General features: G+C 43.2%; 2 protein-coding genes across 2 annotated transcripts; both read right to left on the reverse strand.

The window, feature by feature from the left end:
* Positions 1–334: 334 nt before the first annotated feature.
* Positions 335–1,309, reverse strand: LOC135739009 (trace amine-associated receptor 13c-like). The gene has a single exon (XM_065257258.1). The coding sequence runs from the start codon at positions 1,307–1,309 to the stop codon at positions 335–337; it is 975 nt and encodes a 324-aa protein (XP_065113330.1).
* An 8,955-nt stretch (positions 1,310–10,264) lies between these two features.
* LOC135746787 (trace amine-associated receptor 13c-like) lies at positions 10,265–19,363 on the reverse strand. Its single transcript, XM_073815977.1, has 7 exons — positions 18,424–19,363; positions 12,130–12,229; positions 11,481–11,669; positions 10,793–10,858; positions 10,685–10,746; positions 10,407–10,592; positions 10,265–10,353 (listed from the first exon to the last, which is right to left on the reverse strand). Exons 1-7 carry the CDS (start codon positions 19,361–19,363, stop codon positions 10,265–10,267), a joined length of 1,632 nt encoding a protein of 543 aa, XP_073672078.1.
* Positions 19,364–25,551: the final 6,188 nt, after the last annotated feature.

The following is a 25,551-nucleotide window of genomic DNA, read 5'->3' on the forward strand; positions in this document are numbered from 1 at the left end:
AGAGCTGCATTTCCAAACATTTCCACAGTTGGCAGAAGCTTTAATCCAAAGAAACTTACATTGCAGTACAAGGTACATTATACATTATTATCAGTATGTGTGTTTCCTTAGTTCAAACCCATGACCTTATGCATTGCTGAAGCAATGTTCTACCAATGAACTATACAGGAGCCTAAGGAGCACCTTGATGGGTTTATTAGTAATATGGCAAACCACTCTTTTAAGCCCTGACAAATGGAAGCATAATATTTTGTCTTGAACCACATGACCTGATTTGATCAATGCTAGTAAATCCAAAACCATAATTATTTTTATAATGAACAAGACCATAAAGTTATGCTGGCTTAAATATTTTGGATAGATTTAGGATGTGTTTAACTGACTTTCTAAACCAGGGGTAAAATATAGCATAGATGAGAGGATTCAGAGCTGAATTAATATACACCATCCATAACATAAAATAGGCTATAACAGAAGTCAGTCTTGTGTTTGGTGTTAGAGATAAACTAAATAAGGGAATCCAGCAAAACAGATAAACCGTCACAATGATTCCTAATGTCAGAGCGGCTTTACTCTCAGATTTCCTCCTCACTGAACCTTCTGTTAGATGTTTTCCACTCCTCATCAGAGAGTTTATAACTTTCACTTGATGATGCGCGACATAAAATATTCTCAAATATAAAGTTATAATGACAGTACAAGGAAACAGAAAAGACACAAACAGGTTAGTGATTTTCCAGTCAAAAGTAAGCATATATACACCTGTACACTCTCCTTTACATGTGGAATTTGTTTGTAAGGTAGTTATAATAACTGAAATGTTATAAGCTGAATACCAGAACCAGGAAACACAGATAATAATTATTGTTCTTGTCGTTGTTATTTTCTGTGGGTACAGTAAAGGGTGACACACAGCCACATAACGGTCAACAGCTATAAAAACTAAATTACTCAGTGATGTAGAAAGGAGCACTCCTATGGTTATTAAAAACATTGTACAGATAGTCTCTCCAAAGTACCAACATGTATCAATCAGCCTAATTGCCTCCAAGGGCATGACAATAAGTCCTACGAGAAGGTCGGACACAGCCAGAGAGAGAATGAGTATGTTGGTTGGAGTGTGAAGCTTCTTGAAGTGAGAGATGGAGATGATCACCAGCAGATTCATAAACACAGTCCATACTGACAGCAATGAAAAAAACACATACATGATATTGTATTCATGTGTGGAGCGTTTTGGCTTGATGCATGATGAGTTAATGTCAGGAAAGCAGTATTGAGTCTCATGATCTTCTGTCTTATAGGCCATGAGTAAATTTGCCTCCTGATAGGAGTTTGATCTGATCTCTTTACTGTTCTTTCATTTATACAGTATCTGAATCAAACTGACTCAACCCATTCACCACCCACTCTGATGCTGCATAATGATTTCAACTTATTAATATTAAAATGTAAAAAAATAGGTCTAAGCGGGGCACAAACTAACAGGTGGTATGGTTATTTGTAACACAGCTACTTTACACAAGGCCCAGTGATCTGTGCTTTTGATCTATTTCTTTAACTGTTAGAAGAAGGTCTTCTCTGAATTTGTGAAAAGTTGGGTGTGTATAGTAAATCACCAAATCCAACCTTATATTTTTTACATGACTAGATGCGTTTACATGGACATTTGTAATCGGTTTAAATGTTCAATCTGAATAAAATTGCTCCATGTAAACATCTCAATCAGATAAAAAAGAGCCAAGCCAAAAGGTGGTTTTATACCTTTTGTAATCCTCTCAAAAAGACATGCAAACACTTGATCGGATGGATAACTGAAACTGGGATGCTCTGCGCATGTGCAATGTTCTTCTTCGTTTCTTTTTTAATGGTGGTTGGCAAACCCACTGAAAGGTGCATTTCCCCCACCTACAGGACTGGAGTGTGGAGCATATGCACACGTGCAATGACGTAGAATTTGTGTTATGACCTGTGACGCAAAGAACTCAAGTTTGTTTTGTTGAAGAAAGTCTCATGAAGTGATTGTCTTTTCAGTCTTAAAATGTCCCTATTCTCCTTCCAATTCCCTGTAAAGTGATACGAGACAGTGTTGTCCGGTCAGTCCATGATTTATACTCGGATCCACAAACGTGTGTATTTGGACTCACTTCCGTGGACAATCTCTGTAGCACCGCATGATGTAACATAAGCTGGGCACACGTGAATGGGTGTTTTTGCTGCTGTTTGATAACCAACAAAGCTTTGTGGGCTTGTCGTTTATTAATTATGATCTAAAATATATGCACAGCGATTTTAGGAGGATGATTTGTATGCGTTTCTTGAAACAGTGCAAAACTATATTATATATTAACTATACGCATGTCAAATGATCACATCTGATGTAATGCTTGTGTCACAGGCCCTTTCCCAAAAGGCACACTCCGGACTTGTGGAGTTCCTCAAGAGTCAACACTTTGATAACATCATGTAGTGCAGACTTTAGGGACCCTTGACGCAAGTCCATGAGGGTGCACCAGAGCCGCATTTTGAGACAGACTTGAGCGTCACACCGGAAATATGAAGAGAAGTTGCCCATCAGTGTGAACTCCACCCATCGCAAAGACTTCTGGGTTTGTTAAGTCCGTGAAGCCTGCAACAGTGCGGCCTTCGCCAAAGATCGCATCATGGGTGAAAGGGGGTGCTGATGAGTGTAAAAATGACAGATTGGACACCCTACGGAGTTGTAGACTGAGCGAGCAAGCACAATTTAAGGCCACGAGACCGCAAGTCCACATGAAGTGTGCCATTTGAGACAGGGCCATATAAACATGCACATCAATGTGATCACATTATTAAGTGTTTATGTAAACACTGATAGGATTTATCAATCCGAGGGATTTCATTCCGATGGAGGCAAAATGTGTGCATGTAAACGTAGCTACTGTCTTGTTACTTAAAAAGTCGTTCACTCTATGTTGTGTCGATGACAACGGGTTTTGCTTTTGAGAGTGAATCTACTCTGACTGATATGTGAAACACCAATGAAATTCTACAATGGTATTTGCCTGCAAATCTCCGCCCTGTACATATGGGTGTAAAAGGAGATGGTGTGCCATTATTCAGTAGCTATGTTCTTTGGAGCTTGCTGGTCTACTCACCAGTCACTAGAAGAGCCATCCTGGTTGCTCTACTGAAAACTTTAACTGTTAGCGTGATGGCACGACAGCGGATCTGTCTTACTGTTAGTAATTTCATCCCCTGGGCACTTCAGCAGTTTAGCCAGAGCTTACATAAACAAATGATTTTCTCACTAAGGGAGTGCCCCTTTTAAGGATGGCTTTCCATCTCTGTGTCCTTGGATGTGTCAGGTTTCTCTCTCCTGTTGACTGGCACGATCGCTGCCTCGAGTGCTTTAGGCGCCAGCCCGCCGAGGCTGCGTTCATTGAGGGGACGTGTTCTCATTGCGAGAACATTCCTCTAAAAACATTGTGGTCGCGGCTTTCATCTTTCATTGCAAGCACAGGAGTCACAGAGTCTGTTTCCCATGTTGGTTCATCCTTTGCAAGTGCCACCATTCTCCACAAGTGTCACACTTGCTTATACTTGTGTGTTCGGGACAGGAAGCGTTGTTTCCGCCCTCGGATTGTCTCACTGTTACTGTTTCGAATAGAGAAGAGGATGAGCCATCTGTCGTGGGGTTGGTTGGGTCTTCTCCCCTTGAGGGGAGCGGCTTAGTGCCTTGATGTACCTGCAGGATGGCCATGGCGTGTAGGGCAGAAGTGGCTTGACCCCCAGCAGTGTGAGCCTTCAACATGAGTGTTGATTTACATGGAAATTCCATTTGCGCAATTTCATTGGCGTTTCACATATCGGTCAGAGTAGATTGGCTCTCAGGAGCAAAATCACTTCTGTCCTCATCGACACAATGTCTCATTCTCTTCATTAGGGAACTGTCACAGGTCGGAGCGGACCACAGATGTCATGAGTCTCGCCCCTCCCTAGTTTTCACCTTGAGGAGGTCCCAAGAACACCCCAATGACCAGACACACCAGAGCGTAAGTAAACTTTAAAACAAACTTTATTTAAATTAATTAAAAGGTAGGTAAGAGAGGGGAATCTAAAACCAAACTCTTGAACCAGAGAGTATTGAGCCGGGAATGCTCGAACTTCGTCACGGGGATTCCTCAGGTAGGTCTTCAGAGAGGATGCGCCTTTCCCTCACGTGACTTTAAGCGCTGATTCCAACTAACACTGGGTTCTGTGTTTCTGGTTGTTTTCCTGTGGCGCCTTTCCTCCTTCCTGAGGCAAAGAGAGAGAAACGGTGTCATTACTACTGGGTGATCGATGGCTGTGTGATCTGTGTGTGTGTGTTGTTTACCTGTGGTGCCGGTTCCTCGTGTGTTCACTTACTCCGCCCCCTTGTTTCGGTAATTGTTCACCGGTGGTGTCTCGTTTACCTTTTCCTTTATATTGCACGTAGTCCTGTCCTTCGTTGCGCGCTCATTGTTTTATCACAGTCCTGCTGCCCTGCCTTGTCTTGTCAGTCGCTCTCTGTCTCTTCCTCTTGTTACCCCAGGTTTGGTTTTCGGCGTTCGGGGACTCGTCTTCACCCGGACCGCTCGCTTGTGGAGTACTGGATCTTATTGACTTTGTTTGTCTCTCGGTACAGCTGGTTTGCTTCGTTTCAAAGCGGTATACCAGCTGTCTCTCTCTCCGGTTTGCATCATCACCCGTGAGTGGAGTACACCTATTTACCATTGTGGATTATATTGACTCTAACGACTGTTGTTTCTCGGAACCGCTGGTTCGCTTCGTTTTTAGGCGGTGACCAGTGGTTTCCGGGTGGCTCTTCAACATCAAGATTTCACAGTGGATTACCCGTCTGAGAACTTGGATTTTCCATCTTCCATCTCCGCCTGTCATCCACCTTCAGGGCGGCGTGTTTCATCCCTCTGTTGCGTGTGGTGACGGTGCTGGTGTTCTCGACGGAGCGCGTGGGTGGCTCTCTCTCTCCCTTCGGATCTGTACTGGATTATTGTGTAGCGCCGACTCACTCTCTCCTACTGTGGGAGTGCTTCATTCCCACAGTAGTGTTATCACCAGAGTGAGTCAACGGGTGTGTGCCGTGTGTGGATCTACCAGTGACTTTGATCTCCAGCTCTCTATCTCCTTTTCTAAATAAATATTGTTAACTTGCACTTGACTCCGAAGTTCATTTCCTGACAGATGAGCGCGCCACGAATGGAGTCAGCAAGTTTAGAGAGTCTGGAGGTGCAGACCGCCCTTCACCAGCAGGGGGCGGACATCGACCAACATTCGTCGTTATTATCTGCTGCTGCCAGAGATTTCAGCATCTTGTCTGAGCAACTTAAAGAGCTCAGCAATCGCTTGGACCAAGTGACTCCTCACCATGAAGCCCCAGCCTCATCTGGAGGAGCCGTTTCGATTGAACGGGAGCCACACACGGCAACACCCCCCACCTACAATGGCGACCCCAACACCTGCAGATCCTTTTTACAACAGTGCTCTCTCGTCTTTGCGCTCCAACCCCGTCGATTTTCTTCATCCACTTCCAAGGTGGCCTATGTTCTGACGTTACTCACGGGAAGAGCGAGAGACTGGGGAATGGCCGCCTGGGGGGCTAAAACTCCATTTACATTTTCATTCGAGGCTCTTGAGGAGGAGATGTTAAAGTTGTTTGATCGCTCACTCAAGGGGGACATGGCAGCGGCTGAGTTGGTGAGATTACGGCAACGTAATGACTCTGTTACAGACTTTGCTATAAGATTTAAGACGCTCGCTATTTGCTGCAACTGGAACGACGCGGCATTAAGAGCGCAATTCCTCGAGGGTCTCACACCGGGCATTCAAGATGAGATTGCACTGAGGGAGCCACCCACGTCCCTGGAAGCTGCCATCGATCTGGCTCTGAGGGTTGAGTCTCGCCATCGGCAGAGAGATCTGCGTCGCTCATTTCGCCAGCTGATGTCGGAACCAGGGGAGATCGCTTCAGAGACGCCCTCCGAGGAGCCTATGCAGCTGGGCAAGTTTCGTATCTCTGCTGGTGAGAGAAATCGTCGGCTGTTTAATGACCTCTGCTTATATTGTGGCAAGCCGGGGCATCTGGCGGCCACCTGTCCGGTAAAAGCTCACGCCCGCCGATGAACCTGGGAGTCTCGGTGGGCACATCGTCATTTAAATCTCACGTAAGCAGCACCACATTACCTGTCATTATTAACTCTTTCCCGTCACAGGCGTTGCTGGATTCCGGTGCGGAGGCGTGTCTTTTGGATGCTGGGTTGGCCAAGTCCTGGGGTATTCCATTCATTCCTCTCTCCTCTCCTTTGTCTGCCTGGACATTGAAGGGCCAGCATATGGCTGTGATCACGCACCGTACACCCCCTGTGAGTTTGTTTGTTTCTGGCAATCATCGTGAGGAAATCGAGTTTTACATCTTAGAGGATTCTCAATCACCAGTCATATTAGGTCATGACTGGTTATCCAAACATAATCCTCACGTTGATTGGCAGAACAATGTTGTGTTATCTTGGAAGTCTTCGTGTTATGTTTCTTGTCTTGGTCCTGCTCCTTCTCTTGTCTCTTGTTCTGTCTCGCAGGTTCCGGCTGTCGATCTCTCAGGGGTCCCGGCGGAGTTCTCGGATCTGTATCATGTTTTCAGTAAGTCCCGGGCCACTTCTCTGCCTCCTCATCGGTCGTATGATTGCGAGATCAAACTACTTCCCAACACTTCTCCGCCTAAGGGTCGCATATTTTCCCTAGCTAAACCAGAAAGAGAGGCTATGGATAAATACATCAATGACGCTCTTAAAGCCGGTCTCATTCGCCGCTCCTCGTCTCCAGCTGGTGCTGGATTTTTCTTTGTAAAGAAGAAAGACGGGTCTCTTCGTCCGTGCATTGATTATCGAGGGCTGAATGACATTACTGTTAAGAATAAGTACCCCTTGCCATTAATGTCATCAGCATTCGAGTTATTACAGGGAGCGCGCGTATTTACCAAGCTAGATCTGCGCAACGCTTATCACTTGGTACGTATTAGAGAGGGCGATGAGTGGAAGACAGCCTTTAATACACCCTCAGGACACTGGGAATATTCCGTTCTGCCGTTCGGTCTTTGTAACGCTCCAGCTGTCTTCCAGACCATGGTCAATGAAGTGCTGGGTGACATGATTAACAGATTTGTCTTTGTGTATCTCGATGACATTCTCATCTTTTCTCCCACCATGCAGATACACACTCAGCACGTTCGCATGGTTTTACAACGGCTTTTAGAGAATCAGCTATTCGTTAAGGCGGAGAAGTGCGAGTTCCACAGGAAGTCGGTTTCGTTTCTGGGTTTTGTTATTGCAGAGGGAGAAATTCGTCCCGATCCCGCTAAGGTTAAGACGGTTGCCGATTGGCCAGTACCCGACACTCGGAAGGAGCTTCAGCGATTTCTGGGGTTTGCCAATTTTTATCGGCGTTTCATCAGAAACTTTGGTCAGATCGCTAAGCCCCTTACTGCTCTCACTTCACCTAACGTATGTTTCCGTTGGAATAGAGAGGCTCAGGAGGCCTTTGATGTGTTAAAGTCCCGGTTCATCTCTGCGCCTGTCCTCTCTATTCCCGATCCGGCTAAACAATTTATAGTGGAAGTGGATGCATCTGATGTCGGGGTAGGCGCCGTTTTATCACAGCGATCGTCTATTGATGGGAAAGTACATCCGTGTGCTTTTTTCTCTCACCGGTTAAACCCAGCAGAACGTAATTACGACATAGGGAATCGGGAGCTGTTGGCGGTTAGACTCGCTTTGGGTGAATGGCGTCACTGGTTGGAGGGAACCTCGGAGCCCTTTCTGGTCTGGACGGATCATAAAAATCTTGATGGCCTTCTATGTCCACTGACGTCAGACAGTTTGTACTAGCCTGTTCAGTTTGTGCTCGTAATAAAGCATCTAATTTACCACCCGCTGGTCTGCTTAAATCTTTGCCCGTGCCCTCGCGCCCCTGGTCTCATATAGCCCTTGATTTTGTCACTGGCTTACCGGCATCTAATGGTAACACTGTTGTTCTAACTGTGGTGGATCGTTTTTCGAAGGCGGTTCATTTCATTCCCCTGCCCAAGCTACCTTCTGCAAAAGAGATGGCTCAGGTTTTGATTAATCACGTCTTTCGGTTACATGGTATTCCGACTGACGTAGTGTCAGATAGGGGTCCTCAGTTCATCTCTCGTTTTTGGCAGGAGTTTTGTAGACAAATTGGCGCCACGGCCAGCTTGTCTTCTGGTTATCACCCGCAGACCAATGGGCAATGCGAACGGGCTAATCAGGATCTCGGTAGAACGCTCCGCTGTCTGTCGTCACAATATCCGAATTCCTGGTGCGATCAGCTCCCGTGGGTTGAGTATTCTCATAATTCTCTTCCCGTTACGTCTACCAATTTATCCCCGTTTGAACTTTCCATCGGTTATCAACCTCCCCTGTTTCCATCACAGGAGCCCGAGGCAGCGGTTCCGTCTGCGTTAGCTTTCGTACGCAGGTGCAGACGCACCTGGAGGAGAGCTAAGACACTGTTATCATCTAATTCCAGACGAACCAAAGCTGCAGCTGATCGTCATCGGCGACCTCCACCCCGTTACGTTTGTGGTCAAAAGGTATGGCTTTCTACCAAGGATCTGTCTCTCCGTGAGCCTTCTCGTAAGCTGGCTCCGAGATTCATTGGGCCATACAGTATTTCTAAGGTCATTAATCCGGTGACAATAAAGCTTAAGTTACCCCTTTCTCTTGGTCGGGTTCACCCTGTTTTTCATGTATCCAAGGTTAAACCTGTGATGTTTGCTCGCTATAACCCTCCTGTCTCTGCCCCTAATCCCCCCGCCCCTCGTCTAGTGGATGGTGCCCCTGTCTATACTGTTAAGAGGTTACTAGACTCCTGCCGCAGGGGCAGGGGCAGAGGATTTCAGTATTTAGTGGATTGGGAAGGATACGGTCCTGATGAGAGGAGCTGGGTTCCGGGTCGGGATTTGCTGGATCCTGGGCTGATCGAGGACCTCCGTTGGCGACAGGGTGAGTCTCCAGGTCCGTCTGGTGCCGGTCGTGGAGGGGGGGCTACTGTCATGACTACTGGGTGATCGATGGCTGTGTGATCTGTGTTGTTTACCTGTGGTGCCGGTTCCTCGTGTGTTCACTTACTCCGCCCCCTTGTTTCGGTAATTGTTCACCGGTGGTGTCTCGTTTACCTTTTCCTTTATATTGCACGTAGTCCTGTCCTTCGTTGCGCGCTCATTGTTTTATCACAGTCCTGCTGCCCTGCCTTGTCTTGTCAGTCAGCTCTCTGTCTCTTCCTCTTGTTACCCCAGGTTTGGTTTTCGGCATTCGGGGACTCGTCTTCACCCGGACCGCTCGCTTGTGGAGTACTGGATCTTATTGACTTTGTTTGTCTCTCGGTACAGCTGGTTCGCTTCGTTTCAAGGCGGTATACCAGCTGTCTCTCTCTCTCTCCGGTTTGCATCATCACCCGTGAGTGGAGTACACCTATTTACCATTGTGGATTATATTGACTCTAACGACTGTTGTTTCTCGGAACCGCTGGTTCGCTTCGTTTTTAGGCGGTGACCAGTGGTTTCCGGGTGGCTCTTCAACATCAGGATTTCACAGTGGATTACCCGTCTGAGAACTTGGATTTTCCATCTTCCATCTCCGCCTGTCATCCACCTTCAGGGCGGCGTGTTTCATCTCTCTGTTGCGTGTGGTGACAGTGCTGGTGTTCTCGACGGAGCGTGTGGGTGGCTCTCTCTCTCCCTTCGGATCTGTTCTGGATTATTGTGTAGCGCCGACTCACTCTCTCCTACTGTGGGAGTGCTTCATTCCCACAGTAGTGTTATCACCAGAGTGAGTCAACAGGTGTGTGCCGTGTGTGGATCTACCAGTGACTTTGCTCTCCAACTCTCTATCTCCTTTTCTAAATAAATATTGTTAACTTGCACTTGACTCCGAAGTTCATTTCCTGACACACGGTAATTAACACGTTGGACTGAGGTAAGTACCTTGTGTCGAGGCGTCCGCTTCCGGGGGGTCCCGCTTGGAGGCGCCTAGACGATGGGCAGATAGAGGTTCCAAGGCCAACTGAACTTCCTAAGGACGCAGAGATGGTTAGTATTTAGTTCTCGGCCCCAATGTATAAACAGAAAGGTGAGTGGGTCTTCGCTGTGGACATACAAGTAGGTATCCCAGGTAAGTAGCTTGTAGCTTGGGCGTACAGGTACGTGTGCAGAAAGGTAACTGGGTCTTCACTCTGGACATACAGGGGCATATTCAAGGGAAGTAGCTTTTAGCTTGGGCATACAGGTACGTGTGCAGAAGGGTGACTGGATCTTCACTTTGGGCATACAGGGAGTACACAAAGACACTGAATTAATTTAACTCACAGACCCTCAAGGGGGTGGACGACAGGCTTTGGCCTCTTTGGAGCTTGGGAGACTGGAGAGGATGTGTTTAACCCCGCACTTGCAACTTCTTCATCAGGGCAGACTTCTCGGACCACGTTCAACCCGGTCACCTTTCTCCGTAAGGAATACTCCCACGATGACACAGAGCCTTCGGCTGAAACCTGCAGAGCTAGTAGCAGACAGACTCACAGCATTTCTTCACAAATGTTCTTGACTTTAGTGAATACAGGGGGAAAGATACACCACCTCTTGGCTTCGTACAAGGGCAGATGGGGGTATGAATCGGAAACTGCTGCTCGTTGGACCTAACAAGGCCACGGCCGCTGTCACCACAATGGGTGAGTTCAGGTAGTTGTTTACACCAGGTACGTGTACAGAAGAGTGACGGAGTCGAACGCTTCCCTCTCCTCTCTTTCAACCAGCAGGACAAGAGATCTAGACAGGGGAGAACTTCTAAAATCACTCCACAGTAGGTAAACATACACAGAGGCCACACAGCTATTGTTTCATACAGCAGTCAATGCTTCCCTCCGTCAACATCTTTTCCTACAATATTCACACTGTTCCTTACTTGTTGTTGTTGCCTCGCCACCTCCAGGTGGGGAAAAAGGGGTCAGGCGTTATAAGCGGGCATACATAGAAAAGATGGTCACTGCCAGCGCAGCGCGCGTTCTCTTTTACAGGATTTCCTTCTCGACCTAAAAAGTGAATGCAGACAACAGGGACATGGCACAACACTGCAATCTTCAGGTGTACACACGTCAAAGACAGACTCACCCACTGCACTCCACACACTCCAGTGAAATAAGGTCAGCACTCTATGCTTGGACCGGGGATTCGTCCCGGTGGAAAATCGAAATCGCTGGCACAGCGAGTGGCCCAAAGTAAACGTCGCAGTCACGACGAGATAACGTCCTCCCAATTTAACTGGTTCCGGCTCGCCCACAAATCCTTCCCATGGTGGGGCCGCTTACACACTGTTTCACAACTCAGAGAAGTACTGGTTTTCCATATTCAGTTAAGACATACAGACATGATGGCAACTCAGCGTACTCACAATTCCGTTGATGCTATTCTCCTCTCCTTCCTTTCAGCTACCAACATAAACACAGCCAGAAGGACAATATCCTCTTTTCCTGCCTCTTTACACCGTATCTCCAACAGCTCTTCAGTGCAGGCGATCTCTTCACAAAGGTAACACAGATCAATAAAACTCTTCATCCAAAGTAATTTTCCATTTACAAACCTGTATATTCATGCATGCCCAATCCTCAAGTTCACTTTGCAAGTCTCCAAATCCACAACACATCGGTCTCTCTTTCTCTCCAATCGCCCCAACCGCTCCGTCTCACCTGCAGTATCTGTTGGAAATCAACTTCCACTCACGTCTTCTCCAGCCCTGTGCTCTTTCCGCTTTGCTTCCTGGCGATCGCCGGATCAACGGAGCCTTCCGACACCTTCTTAGAAGGTTTTACGTTCTATCCGCCCTTGGCGTTGCACACAGCTGCGGCGTTCGGGCGTTCGTCGTGGGGCGTCCCACTCTCACCGCATCCCCGCGGCCGCCCAGGGTGAGCGGTGGAAACAGGACCCCCCGAAAAACGACTCCCGAGACAACACAAAAACTTTCCGTTTCCTACCAAGCCCTTTTTATGGGCCTCCTCTCTTCTCCCAAACCCAATCAGCGATCGCAACGCTCGGTGGCGCACCTGTTGCCAATAGCACTCGAATTTCGGTTGCCCGGGGTTTCCGGAAGTGACGGGTGTTTGAACATCATAGTCTGGGCGGAACTTCTCTCCAGCACTTTCGGTTCCGCCCTTACAAAGTCACTCCGTGACAGAACCGTGATTACAGTCGTAACTGAGATGTTTTGCAAAGATACAGACTCAAATCATTTTCGGGATGCTAAGCACCAAATATGATGTGGCGATAAACGAGAACGGATTGGTCTATCAAAAAGCGAGTGTCTCTAGATCAGGTGTAGGCAACATCAGTTCTGGAGGGCCGTTGTCCTGCAGAGTTTAGCTCCAGCTCTAATCAAGCACATCTGAACAACTAATCAAGGTCTAAAGAATCACCTGAAAACTACAGGAAGGCAAGATTTTATCAGGGTTGGAGCTAAAATCTGCAGGACATCAGCACTCCAGGGTCAACGCTGCCTTACCAAATTCAAGCCAAAAAAAAACCTCTAGGAGGAGTGCAAAAAGTGAGGCCCTGTCACAATATTCACACTACACCCTAAGGTCTTCCTCTAAGTGGACACTTGTTGAAAGTGACCTTAGCAGAGTAAGTGTGCAAGGGCCCGAAGCTGTGAAGAGCAGAATTGGGACAGTTTTGAACACTTCACTACCTACGTCACTTCTGTTGTGATCTGGGGCTGGATTCACGAAAACATTCTTAAGACAAAAAGAAGAAAGTTCTTTAGATAAATTATAAGAAGCAATTCTCAAATATTTACTTAAGAACATCTTAAATGTTTGTCTTAATAAAATGACAAGCTTTGAAATGAATTATTCTACCCTGCTCATGAGGTTATCCGTCCATTTATCTTTTAACCACCATGTAATCATTAAAGCGATATATGCTACATAAATGAGTGATGTGACTATATAGTCTTATATAGATTAAGACTATAGAAGATGTTATTTGCTTTTGCAACAGAGACCAGCAGAAGGTTGGTTAGCTGTTCGAAACATCACAACACTCAAGGATTCTGGGTAATAGCCTATTGCAAAGTGCGGTCTGACGCGCACTTGCAAAAGGGGTGCATTAATTGCCCTTATGATCACCCCTGGAGAACATCATTAGAGGATCGGGACACCCTACGGTCTTGCACCCCTAAGCGAGAACGCGCATTGAGGGGCACAAGGGCGGAAGTGCGGATATTGGGACATGGCCTAAGTTCATAATAAGATTCAAAATGGCGGACCGGAAGTAGGTTTGACTATGACATATTTAGTACCATCGTACTCCGCATAAGCCAAAGAATCAATAGTGTGAAGCCTTATGACAGTATGGCAATTTAATCAAATACTAAAACCATATTTAAAAATTTCCTTACATCTCTTGACCACTAGGTGTCGCTGGCCTAAATGGTTGACAATTTTTCTGGGTGTCTTCAGATTTTTGCTCAGCTTTTAATTGAACCTTGATGTATTATTCTAGAGAGTCAAGAGAGTCAAATTTATTTCATCCATACAAATGGAAATTACAGTGCTTACACACACCGTCATGCTCATACAAACAAATAGCACTAAAATATAATAAGCTAAAACATTAAATACACACGCATACAACTACGAAAACTCTACAAATGTACGTTTAAAATGCTCATTATGCTGCCTAACTACTTGTGGTATAAAAGAGCAGGCATACCGCTTAGTGCGTGCCACTGGTGGTCTTAACCGCCCACTACGCTCCATGACCTTGTTGTCCAAACAAGCATAAAGAGGGTGACAGGAGTCCTGCATAATCTTAGCTGCCATTTTCTCCAGGCGGTCATAGTATACTGTATCAATTGTAATTGTCAACCCAACCATTTTTCCAACCCTTTTGTTCAGTTTATCAATCCTCTTCTTCTCAGTGACCCCTACATTCCCACCCCATCCTACAACACAGTAGCTCCACACACTACATATAACAGACATAGCAAACATTTTCATTACATCAGAATTAACATTAAAAGACTGCAACTTCCTCAAACAATACATGCGTGGACTCAATTTGTCCACCAGTGATGAAATATGATCAGTCCATGTCAGCTTATCATTAAAAACCACACCCAAGTATCTATATGTGTTCACTCTTTCTACAATTGCCCCTTTAATTTCCACTGCCTCAGTTTCTATCTTATTTCTTCTAAAATCAATCACTAACTCTTTTGTTTTCTTAACATTGAGCTCCAAAAAGTGACTGTCACAGTACTCAACAAAGGCTTTTATCTCTTTTCTGTAGTGGCTATCATTACCCTGTTCAATTAGACCAATTAAAGCAGTGTCGTCTGCAAATTTCACTACTTGACAATTTAAATGCTGTGGTCGATAATCTGCTGTATAAATGGTAAATAAAAACGGTGATAAGACTGTACCTTGTGGAGAACCTGTATTTGTAATAATTTTTCCTGACATTATGCTCTAGTTCAGTTTGACAGATTGAGTTCTATTCTCTAAAAAATTTAAAATGAACAAACTAAAAGCCCCTGGTACCTTCATATTTATCAGCTTTTCAACCATAATATGTGGTTGAATAGTATTGAAAGCCGAACTAAAATCATAATATAAAATTTTAACACAGCACCCGCTATTGTCCAGGTGTGTATAAATAGAGTCAAGTTTATAAACAATAGCATCTTCTGCCCCCCTACCTTTCTGGTATGCAAACTGACAGGGATCAAGATATTTCTCCACATATGGCTTTAAGTTATTTAAAACTATTTTTTCACACACTTTCATAGTGACCGAGGTGAGGGCCACCGGTCTCAAATCATTCATACCCTCCATTACTTTCTTTTTAGGTACCGGTATGATACAAGATTCCTTCCATAGATCAGGCAAAACATTGAAAGAAAAACAATAATTAAACAAAGTAGTGAAAATGCTGGCTAACTGGAAAGCACAACCTTTCAGTACCTTAGGTGTAAGCCCATCAGGACCGGAAGCTTTTGTAGTCTTTAACTTCCTAAACATATCAAATACCTCATGCTCATTAGTTTGGAGTGCATCTTCTCTGTCTGTACTGTTAATCAACTGCTCTCTAAGAGCAGTTTTTTCATTAGAGAAGTCAATTTTATCAAATCTGTTATAAAAACTATTTAATTCATTTGCATATTCCATGGAGCCATTTAGTTGACTTCTATCAGGCTTCCCTTTACCTACGTATCCACTCATTAACTTCATACCTTCCCACACCTTCTTCATATCATTCTCTTTAAAATGGTTCTCTACTTCACATTTATACCTATATTTCTCCTTATTAATTTCCTTTCTCAGTTCTTTATGGACCCTTTTCAGTGACTCTTTATCCCCCCTAGCAAAGATTTTTCTCTTTTCCCTTATTAATCTTCTAATCTCATCATTCATCCAGGGTTTACAATTTGCATACAACTTAACCCTTTTCTGTGGAGCAGCAACATCAGTACAGAAATTAATGTATCCGCAAACAGACTCAGTAAATTCATTAATGTCCTTTGCAGTGTTCTCAAAAACCGCCCAGTCCGTTCTTTCAAATACATCCTGCAGACTATCAATCACGTCATTTGTTATCTTTTTAACGGTGACTGTTCTGACTTTCTGTCTTTGTACCAAGGGGATATATTTGGGGCATAGCAACACCAAATTATGGTCGGCTTTGCCTAAGCCTGGCAGTTTTCGAGACACATACGCATCCTTGACTTTAGTGTAGCACTGGTCGAGGATTGTATCCCCCCTGGTGTTACATTTAACGTGTTGATAATAATGTGAGCCACTGGTCTTTATTGCACAATGATTGAAGTCCCCAGTTATCATAACAAACGCATCCGGAAACGCCGATTCAATCCTGTGCACATCCTCCTGTATTTCCTCAGCCGCCTCCTTAGAGGCATTCTTGTGCGGCACATACACCGCTACCAGAATCACTTGTGAAAATTCACGGGGAATGTAATATGGGCGTATGTTAACAGTCAATATTTCGGCGTTTGTAGAGCACGTGTGTGATCTGATAGACATGTTGTTTGGGTGGCAGTAATCCTCATTCACATAAACCATAAGTCCACCCCACATTGCTTTCCCGAATCCGCTGTTCTGTCCCCTTTAAATCCATTGACCTCAACTAATTCATCAGTGTGGTGACTCGCAAGCCATGTTTCCGTAAATGCCATCAAACTTATGGATCTGAATTCGTGCAGAAACACGACATTTGCTCTCAATTCCTCCATTTTCTTCCCGATCGACTGTACATTGCCCATAATCAAAGATGGAATATACGGCCGGCATTTCCGTGATTTAAGTCTCTTTAAAACTCCCCCAGATTTACCTCTTCTGCGCCTTCTTATCTCTTTCGGGATTTCCTGTAACTCTGCCAAGTTACTCGTCGTACTCCTTCGTTGTTCCAGGGAAACTCCAATCTCTCTTAGCACCGCAACTGAGTAACAAACTCTCAGAGCCGAGCACTCACAGTAGTCCAAAGACTGCAGTAGGTATATGCAGAACAGCAACAATAAGCACTTATTGATGTCCATTGTAGCGTTTAGAAGTAGCAAACTATGCGTCTAATTTTGCGTGTAGCATCTAAAAATAACAAAAACATTGAGCGTAGTACACGGAGGGTAGCGAGGTCTGCCACAAGAGCAGCGACCAGTCACGATGTTTCTATGTTTTACTACTGTATTATTGTATGTATACTTATTGTATTTTTACCCTGTACAGCACATACCAAAGGTCATGCAAATTGGAAAAACACTCTAGAAAGAGTTTGAAAAACTATGTTGTTAGGAAATTTCAAAATGGCTGAAAGATTCATTAGAATTGCCATGAGCCAAGGATCCAGTATATGAAATTGTTCTAAATTTGTTTCTAGTACTTCCGAGTCAGCAGTTATGAGCATGAACATGAACAACTGTTGGTGGCGCTAAAGGGTTTGGGTTAGAGACTCCACTGTTGCTACAGTATAGTAACTGCTGAGAAAGTCCTCTATATGTGTGCCAAATTTCATAACTTTATAATTCAGGTATTGTGAATGTTGTCTACTTTAGGCCAGTGGAAATACAGATTCAGTGTATTTTCTGCAAGCATGTGTCGTCAGGTGTTCACAGAAAGGTTGACAACATTAAATATAACATTAACACAGAAATTACACACTTTTTTATCTTTTCATGCCAGGGATAAGCAATTTGTTGACCTACATACAATGTTAATTCTGGAACATAGAGTAATGACTCATTTTCTACTTTATTATTAATGTTTAATGCTTATTATTTTATACATATAGTCAATCGGATATCAAATGAAATTCTTAATTTTTATGAACGCAATAAGGCTGGATTTTGATCTCAATAATAAAAATTGTCATCTTAGAAAGAAAGGTAAAGGGGGCTGATTCATCAAAGACAAAGTAACAATATCTTTGCTCATTTGACCCCTTGGATACTGACAGGATCAATACAGAAATGAACCATCTGAGAAATCAATTACAGTAAACTCTGAAGGCCAATTATATTTGTTATGCTTTGCTTTTCAAAATGTGTGCAGGGTCTTGAGGGTCCTCCACCAAAGCATCATTAAAAGTGTGAAACAAACTCGCATGTAAGTAGATTGACAGACTGATGCAATAGGTGCTCTTCATGCCGGTCAGTGTTATGGCCCATTTTGCACATAAAATAACTCACATTTCCAATTAAATGTAACATTAAAATCAGCTTTCTCCTATTGAGACATCTGTCCTGACAAATTCAGTTACTACTCAAGACGAGACATAAGACATTTTTATAGAATGGTATTGTTGTGCCTAAGTAGCAAGTGTACATGTTTGTTTGTTTGTTTGTTTCATGTATACATCCAACTGTAATGTTGGTTCTGGTGGATTTAAGACTAAAAATCTGAGTACTTATGTTGTTTTTATTAGTATATACACATTAACACATGTAGCCTATAATTTATTTGGCCTGCAGTTTCCATAAACATTTCAACAGTTGGCAGACGCTTTTATCCAAAGTAACTTACAGAGCATTACAGAGTACATTATACATTATTATCAGTATGTGTGTTCTCTTGGTTCAAACCCATGACCTTATGCATTGCTAAAGCAATGTTCTACCACTGAGCTATACAGGAGCTTACAGAGCACCCTGATGGCTTTATTTGTATTATGGAAAACCACTCTTTTAATCCCTGCCAAATGTAAGCGTAATATCTTGTGTTGAACCCCATTGACCGATTTAAACAATGCTAGTAAATCCAGAGCCTTAATTGTTATTATAATGAACAAGACCAGCAGAAGTTATGTTGGCTTAAATATTTTGGATAGATTTAATATGTGTTTAACTGACGTTCTAAACCAGGGGTAAAATATAGCATAGATGAGAGGATTCAGACCTGAATTAATATACAACATCCATAACATAAAATAGGCTATAACAGAAGTCTTGCTTGTGATTGGTGTTAGAGATAAACTATAAAAGGGAATCCAGCAAAACAGATAAACTGTCATAATGATTCCTAATGTCAGAGCGGCTTTGCTCTCAGATTTCCTCCTCACTGAACCTTCTGTTAGATGTTTTCCACTCCTCATCAGAGAGTTTATAACTTTCACTTGATGATGTGCGACATAGAAGATTCTCAAATATAAAGTTATAATGATGGTACAAGGAAGCAGGAAAAACAGGAACATGTCAATAATTTTCCAGACAAAAGTATACATAAATGTGCATTCTCCATAACATTTGTATTTACTTTGTGAGGTAGTAATAACAGCTGAAATGTTATAAGCTGAAGTGCAGAACCAGGAAACACAGATCATAATTATTGTTCTAGTCGTTGTTATTTTATGTGGGTACAGCAGAGGGTGACACACAGCCACATAACGGTCAACAGCTATTAAAACTAAATTACTTAGAGATGCAGAGAGGAGCAATCCCATGATTATTAAAAACAGTTTACAGAAAATGTCTCCAAAGTACCAACATGTATCAATTAACCTAATTGCCTCCAAGGGCATGACAATAAGTCCTACGAGCAGGTCGGTCACAGCCAGAGAGAGAATGAGCATGTTGGTTGGAGTGTGAAGCTTCTTGAAGTGAGAGATGGAGATGATCACCAGCAGATTCAGAAACACAGTCCATACTGACAGCAAAGAAAAAAACACATACATGATATTGTATTCATGTCTGGAGCGTTTTGTCTTGATGCACGATGAGTTAATGGCAGGAAAGCAGTATTGAGTCTCATGATCTTCTGTCTTATAGGCCATGAGTAAAGTCTCATTCTGATAGGAGTTTGATCTGATCTCCTTACTGTTCTTTCATTTATAAAGTATCTGAATCAGACTGACTCAACCCATTCACCACCCTCTCTGATGCTGCATAATGAGTTCAACTTTTAAAAAAAATATTTAGGTGTAAGCTGGGCACAAACTAAGAGGTGATATGGTTATTTGTAACACAGCTACTTTACATAGGGCCCAGTGATCTGTGCTTTTGGTCTTTTTCTCTTACTGTCAGAAGAAAATTTTGTAGCCTACTGTAGTGCAGTGGTTCTCAACTCCATTCCTGGAGGCCCACTGCTCTGCACATTTTGTATGTCTCTCTCATCTGACACAATTGCTGAGTCCCAATTCGCCTACTTATACTACCACCTAAAAGTATGTACTGTACTGTTTTTGTGAGGAAAACGTACATACTTTTGAGTGTTTAGCAAAAGAGTATGCACGTTCTGGGACATACTTCGATGACGTCATGCAACTTGAACAAAAACGTGGTTGCCTAGTTACGCACACCACGACTGTTAACAATATTTCATTAATTCTTATAACTTATGTCCAATATAATTTTATTTAATATTCCCATCTTTTTTACTCATTGTTTCTTTTCACAATACATTTTACATTGTGTTCTACCAAGTTGAGGAGTGAAGCAGAGCGTCATCGTAGAACCAAACGCAGGTCGTTTGTGAGGCGGCTGGTTCTGACGTTCATGTGCAATGTGTGTAACTGAAGCTACTTATTTGATGGTCAAAATATTTAAAGTTTTTAGTATAACTATTGTTTAACATATTTTATACTTAATTTTATATTTATGTAACTCAAAAATACCCAGATGAACATGAGCCATGCTATTACTAGAGTAAAAGTGTAGTAACCATGTTTGTTTCGTTGGACTAATAAAGTTAACATTTGTACAGCCACAGTATTACTACAAATAAGCAAGAGGGTCAGTGTGGTTAAAGGGACACTTCACCTATTTGCATTAAGCTTTGTATAGTTAGAAACATGCATCATTCCCTCTGTTTCCCCTGAGACGGGAGAAATATGGATTTCAGTGTTGAACTTCCTTCTTTCAATGATGTAAAAATCATCATTTTGCATCATTGAAAGAAGGAAGTCCTATATCTTTGTAGAGGGGGTGAGACTACAAACACTCCTTTTCTCGGTCAAATAGGCACCAAATTCTAAAACGTCAGCCCACATTTGAAGCACTTATAAAAGCAGTCAGTCCACCTCGGCAGCGGTCACGTGCAGCCCTCGTCGTGTGAAAAGCAAAGAGTGTAAAAACCATTGACTCTACCTGCGCGACTCCACTGAGCAGAGACACAGACAGGGCACTTGAGTATTGCACTTCCTTGTACTACCTTTTATATATATATGTATATCTACTTAGCACTCTTTTCTTTCTCTCTTTAAATTTACTACTTTAATATCTTCACTATGTGTTTTCACATCTCTACTCTCATTACTACTCATAAATCTGTTGTATCACGTTGCCCCGGGCGAAATATTAACAACCTCCACACTCTCCCTCCTTACACTATTACCTCACTTTCCCATTGGCTTATGGAACTTCCAATCTGCTGTCAACAAAGCCGCTTTCATTACTGCCATTGCTTCACACTCTGGCCTCTCTGTTTTAGCACTTACTGAGACATGGATTAAACCTGAGGACACTGCCACTCCGGCTGCCCTCTCCAACAACTACACTTTCTCACACAGTCCTCGCACAACAGGAAGGGGTGGAGGAACTGGTCTGCTCATGTGGAAATTCCAACAGCAGACCCCCTCATGTGACAGCACCTCTTTCGAGTCGCACGTTGTTACTATCATCCACCCTACTAAAATCCATTTTGTAGTTATCTATCGCCCCCCAGGTCAACTTGGACACTTCTTGGAGGAGTTGGATGTACTTCTGTCTTCATTCCCAGAGGATGGTACTCCTTTAGTAGTACTCGGTGACTTCAACATCCACCTGGAGAAACCACAGGCAGCTGACTTCAACACCCTGACTGCGTCGTTTGACCTCAAGCGAGTCCCTACTTCACCAACACACAGATTTGGTAACCTTTTAGATCTTATCCACACACTCTGCCTTTCCACTTACCACACCCAGGTCACCCCACTACACACATCTGATCACTTCCTCATTACCCTCGAGCTCAACCTAACTCCCCCTGTCACTCCATACGATCCCCCACTGGCCACGTTCCGGGGCAACCTGCGCACGCTCTCTCCCTCCCGCTTATCCTCTGCGATCGCTCCCACGCTCCCCACTCCCAGCCAACTCTCTCTGTTAGATACTGACAGCGCCACTGACACACTTTGTACCATTCTTACACCCTACACATTATGCCCTCTGACATCTGGACCGGCCCGGGTCACACTACCTGCTTCTTGGCTAACTGAGGTTCTCCGTGAGCATCGCTCCACACTCAGTGCTGCAGAGAGGAAGTGGCGCAGATCGAATGACCCTTCTGACCTCTGTCTCTATCAGTCTCTTCTTGCCTCCTTCTCCAAGGATGTCTCCTCTGCTAAGACCTTATACTACCATTCAAAGATTAACAACTCACCTGACTCTCACACTCTCTTCAAAACCTTCTCTACCCTTCTTTGTCCCCCTGCCCCTCCACCTTCATCCGATCTAACGGCTGATGATTTTGTTTCCTTCTTTGTGAAGAAAACGAAAATTATCAGCAGTCAGTTCTCCGAGCCACCGCTTCTTGCACATGCTCAAACCCCTGAGACATGCTCCCTCCAAACTGAAGCAGATGTTTCCAAGGTCTTCACCTCTAGCCATCCGACTACCTGCCCGCTAGATCCCATACCCACCCATCTCCTTCAGGCCATCTCTCCGTCAGTTATCCCTGCTCTCACTCACATTATCAATTCATCCCTCTCCACTGGCACCTTCCCCGTAGCATTTAAAGAGGCTCGGATAACCCCGCTGCTGAAGAAACCCACACTCAATCCTGCTATGCTAGAGAACTACAGACCCGTTTCTCTTCTTCCCTTCATTGCCAAGACTCTTGAACGCGTTGTTTTCAACCAGCTCTCCTCTTTCTTCACACAAAATAACTTCCTGGATAGCAATCAGTCCGGTTTCAAAAGTGGTCACTCCACTGAGACTGCGCTACTCTCAGTCATTGAAGCCCTAAGGCAGGCAAGGGCAGCCTCCAAATCATCTGTGCTGATCTTACTGGATCTATCTGCAGCTTTTGACACGGTCAATCACCACATCCTCCTGGCTACCCTCATGTCTATGGGTGTCTCTGACACAGCACTTCTATGGTTCAAGTCGTACCTCTCAGATAGGTAATTTCGGGTATCCTGGAGAGGAGACGTCTCTGAACGTCAACGACTTGATACCGGGGTGCCTCAAGGCTCTGTGCTTGGACCGCTGCTCTTTTCGATATACATGACATTCCTGGGCTCTGTCATTCGAAAACATGGCTTTTCCTACCACTGCTATGCAGACGACACTCAACTCCACTTGTCGTTCCACCCTGATGATCCCACGGTTTCTGCAGAACGCTGCATTAAAAGATAATTACATAATTTCCTTTCCATGACTCAGTCAGCAGTTATGAGCATGAACATAAGTAAAATTTTTAACTGTTGGTGGTGCTAAAGGGTTTGAGTTAGAGACTCCACTGTTGCTACAGTATAGTAACTACTGAGACAGTCCTCTATATGTGTGCCTTTATAATTCAGATATTGTGAATGTTGTCTGCTTTAGGCCAGTGGAAATAAAGATTCAGTGTATTTTCTGCACGCATGTGTCATAGGTGTTCACAGAAAGGTTGACAACTCGTTTTAAATATAACATTTACACAGAAACTAAATTTTTTTTGGATCTTCTCATGAGGGGGACAAGCTATTTGTTGATCTACAGACAATATGCAGTCTGGAACATACAGTAATGACTAATTTTCTCCTTTTTATTAATGTTTAATGCTTATTATTTTATACATGTAGTCAATCGGATATCAAAAGAAATTCTTAATTTCATGAGCACAACAAGGTTGGATTTTGATATCAATAATAAATATTTTCATCCTAGAAAGAAAGGTAAAGGGGGCTTATTCATCATAGCCCCAGTAACAATATATTTGCTCATGTGACCTCTTGGATACTGACAGGATCAAGACAGAAATGAACCATCTGAGAAATCAATTACAGTAAACTCTGAAGGCCAATTATATTTGTTATGCTTTGATATTCAAAATGTGTGCAGGGTCTTGAGGGTCCTGTTAACACCTATATGCTGCATCTAATACACCAAAGCTTCATTAAAAGTGTGAAACAAACTCACATGTAAGTAGATTGACAGACTGATGCAATACTGTAATCGCTCTTCATGCAGGTCAGTGTCAGGTCACATTATGCACATAAAAATAACTCATATTTTCTATTAAATTTAGCATTAAAATCATTTTTTTCTATTGAGACATCTGTCCTGACAAATTCAGTTACTAATCAAATTAAATAAGACACTTTTATAGAATGGATCATTGTGCCCCAGTAGCAAGTGCTTGTTTGTTTTGTGTATTTAACTGCAATGTTGATTCTGATGGATTTAAGACTAATGTTGTTTTTATTAGTATACACATTTACCCATGTAGCCTATAATTTTTATATTTGGCCTGCAGTTTTCATAAACATTTCCACAGTTGGCAGAAGCTTTTATCCAAAGCAACTTACAGTGCAGTACAAGGTACATTAGAAATTATTATCAGTATGTGTCGCCTCAGTTCAATCCCATGACCTTATGCTTTGCTAAATCAATGCTCTACCACTGAGCTACACAGGAGCCTACTGAGCACCCTGAAGGGTTTATTAGTAATATGGCAAACCACTCTTTTAAGCCCTGCCAAATGTAAGCGTAATATCTTGTGTTGAACCACATTGACTGATTCTAACAATACTAGTAAATTAAGAAGCTTAATCATTATTATAATGCACAAGACCAATAGAAGTTATGCTGGTTTACATATTTTGGATAGATTTAGGATGTGTCTGACTGATGTTCTAAACCAGGGGTAAAATATAGCATAGATGAGAGGATTCAGACCTGAATTAATATACACCATCCATAATATAAAATAGGCTATAATAAAAGTCATATTTGTGTTTTGTGTTAGAGATAAACTAAAATAGGGAATCCAGGAAAACAGATAAACCATCACAATGATTCCTAATGTCAGAGCAGCTTTACTCTCAGATTTCCTCCTCACTGAACCTTCTGTTAGATGTTTTCCACTCCTCATCAGAGAGTTTATAATTTTCACTTGCTGATGTGCGACATAGAAAATTCTCAAATATAAAGTTATAATGATGGTACAAGGAAGCAGGAAAGACAGGAACATGTCAGTGATTTTCCAGTCAAAAGTAATGATAAATGTACATTCTCCATAACATGTGTATTTACTTTGTGAGGTAGTTATAATAGTTGAAATGTTATAAGCTGAAGAGCAGAACCAGGAAACACAGATCATAAATATTGTTCTAGTCGTTGTTATTTTCTGTGGGTACAGTAAAGGTTGACACACAGCCACATAACGGTCAACAGCTATATAAACTAAATTACTCAGAGATGTAGAGACGAGCAATCCCATGATTATTAAAAACAGTCTACAGATAGTTTCTCCAAAGTACCAACATGTTTCAATCAACCGAATCGCCTCCAAGGGCATGACAATAAGTCCTATGAACAGGTCGGCCACAGCCAGAGAGAGAATGAGCATGTTGGTTGGAGTGTGAAGCTTCTTGAAGTGAGAGATGGAGATGATCACCAGCAGATTCAGAAACACAGTCCATACTGACAGCAATGAAAAAAACACATACATGATATTGTATTCATGTGTGGAGCGTTTTGTCTTGATGCATGATGAGTTAATGGCAGGAAAGCAGTATTGAGTCTCATGATCTTCTGTCTCATAGGCCATGAGTGAAGTCTCCTTTTGTTAAGAGTTTGATCTGATCTCCTTACTCTTCTTTAATTTATACATTGTCAGGATCAGACTGACCAACCCATTCACCACCCACTCTGATGCTGCATAATGATTTCAACCTATTGAAATCCATTTCAAAAATATTTAGGTGTGAGATGGGCACAACCTAACTGGGTTATTTGTAACACAGCTACTTTACCGAGGGGCAACCTTCAAACTCCT

This window comes from Paramisgurnus dabryanus, chromosome 10 (genome assembly GCF_030506205.2).
Source record: "Paramisgurnus dabryanus chromosome 10, PD_genome_1.1, whole genome shotgun sequence".
Classification (NCBI taxonomy): Eukaryota; Metazoa; Chordata; class Actinopteri; order Cypriniformes; family Cobitidae; genus Paramisgurnus; species Paramisgurnus dabryanus.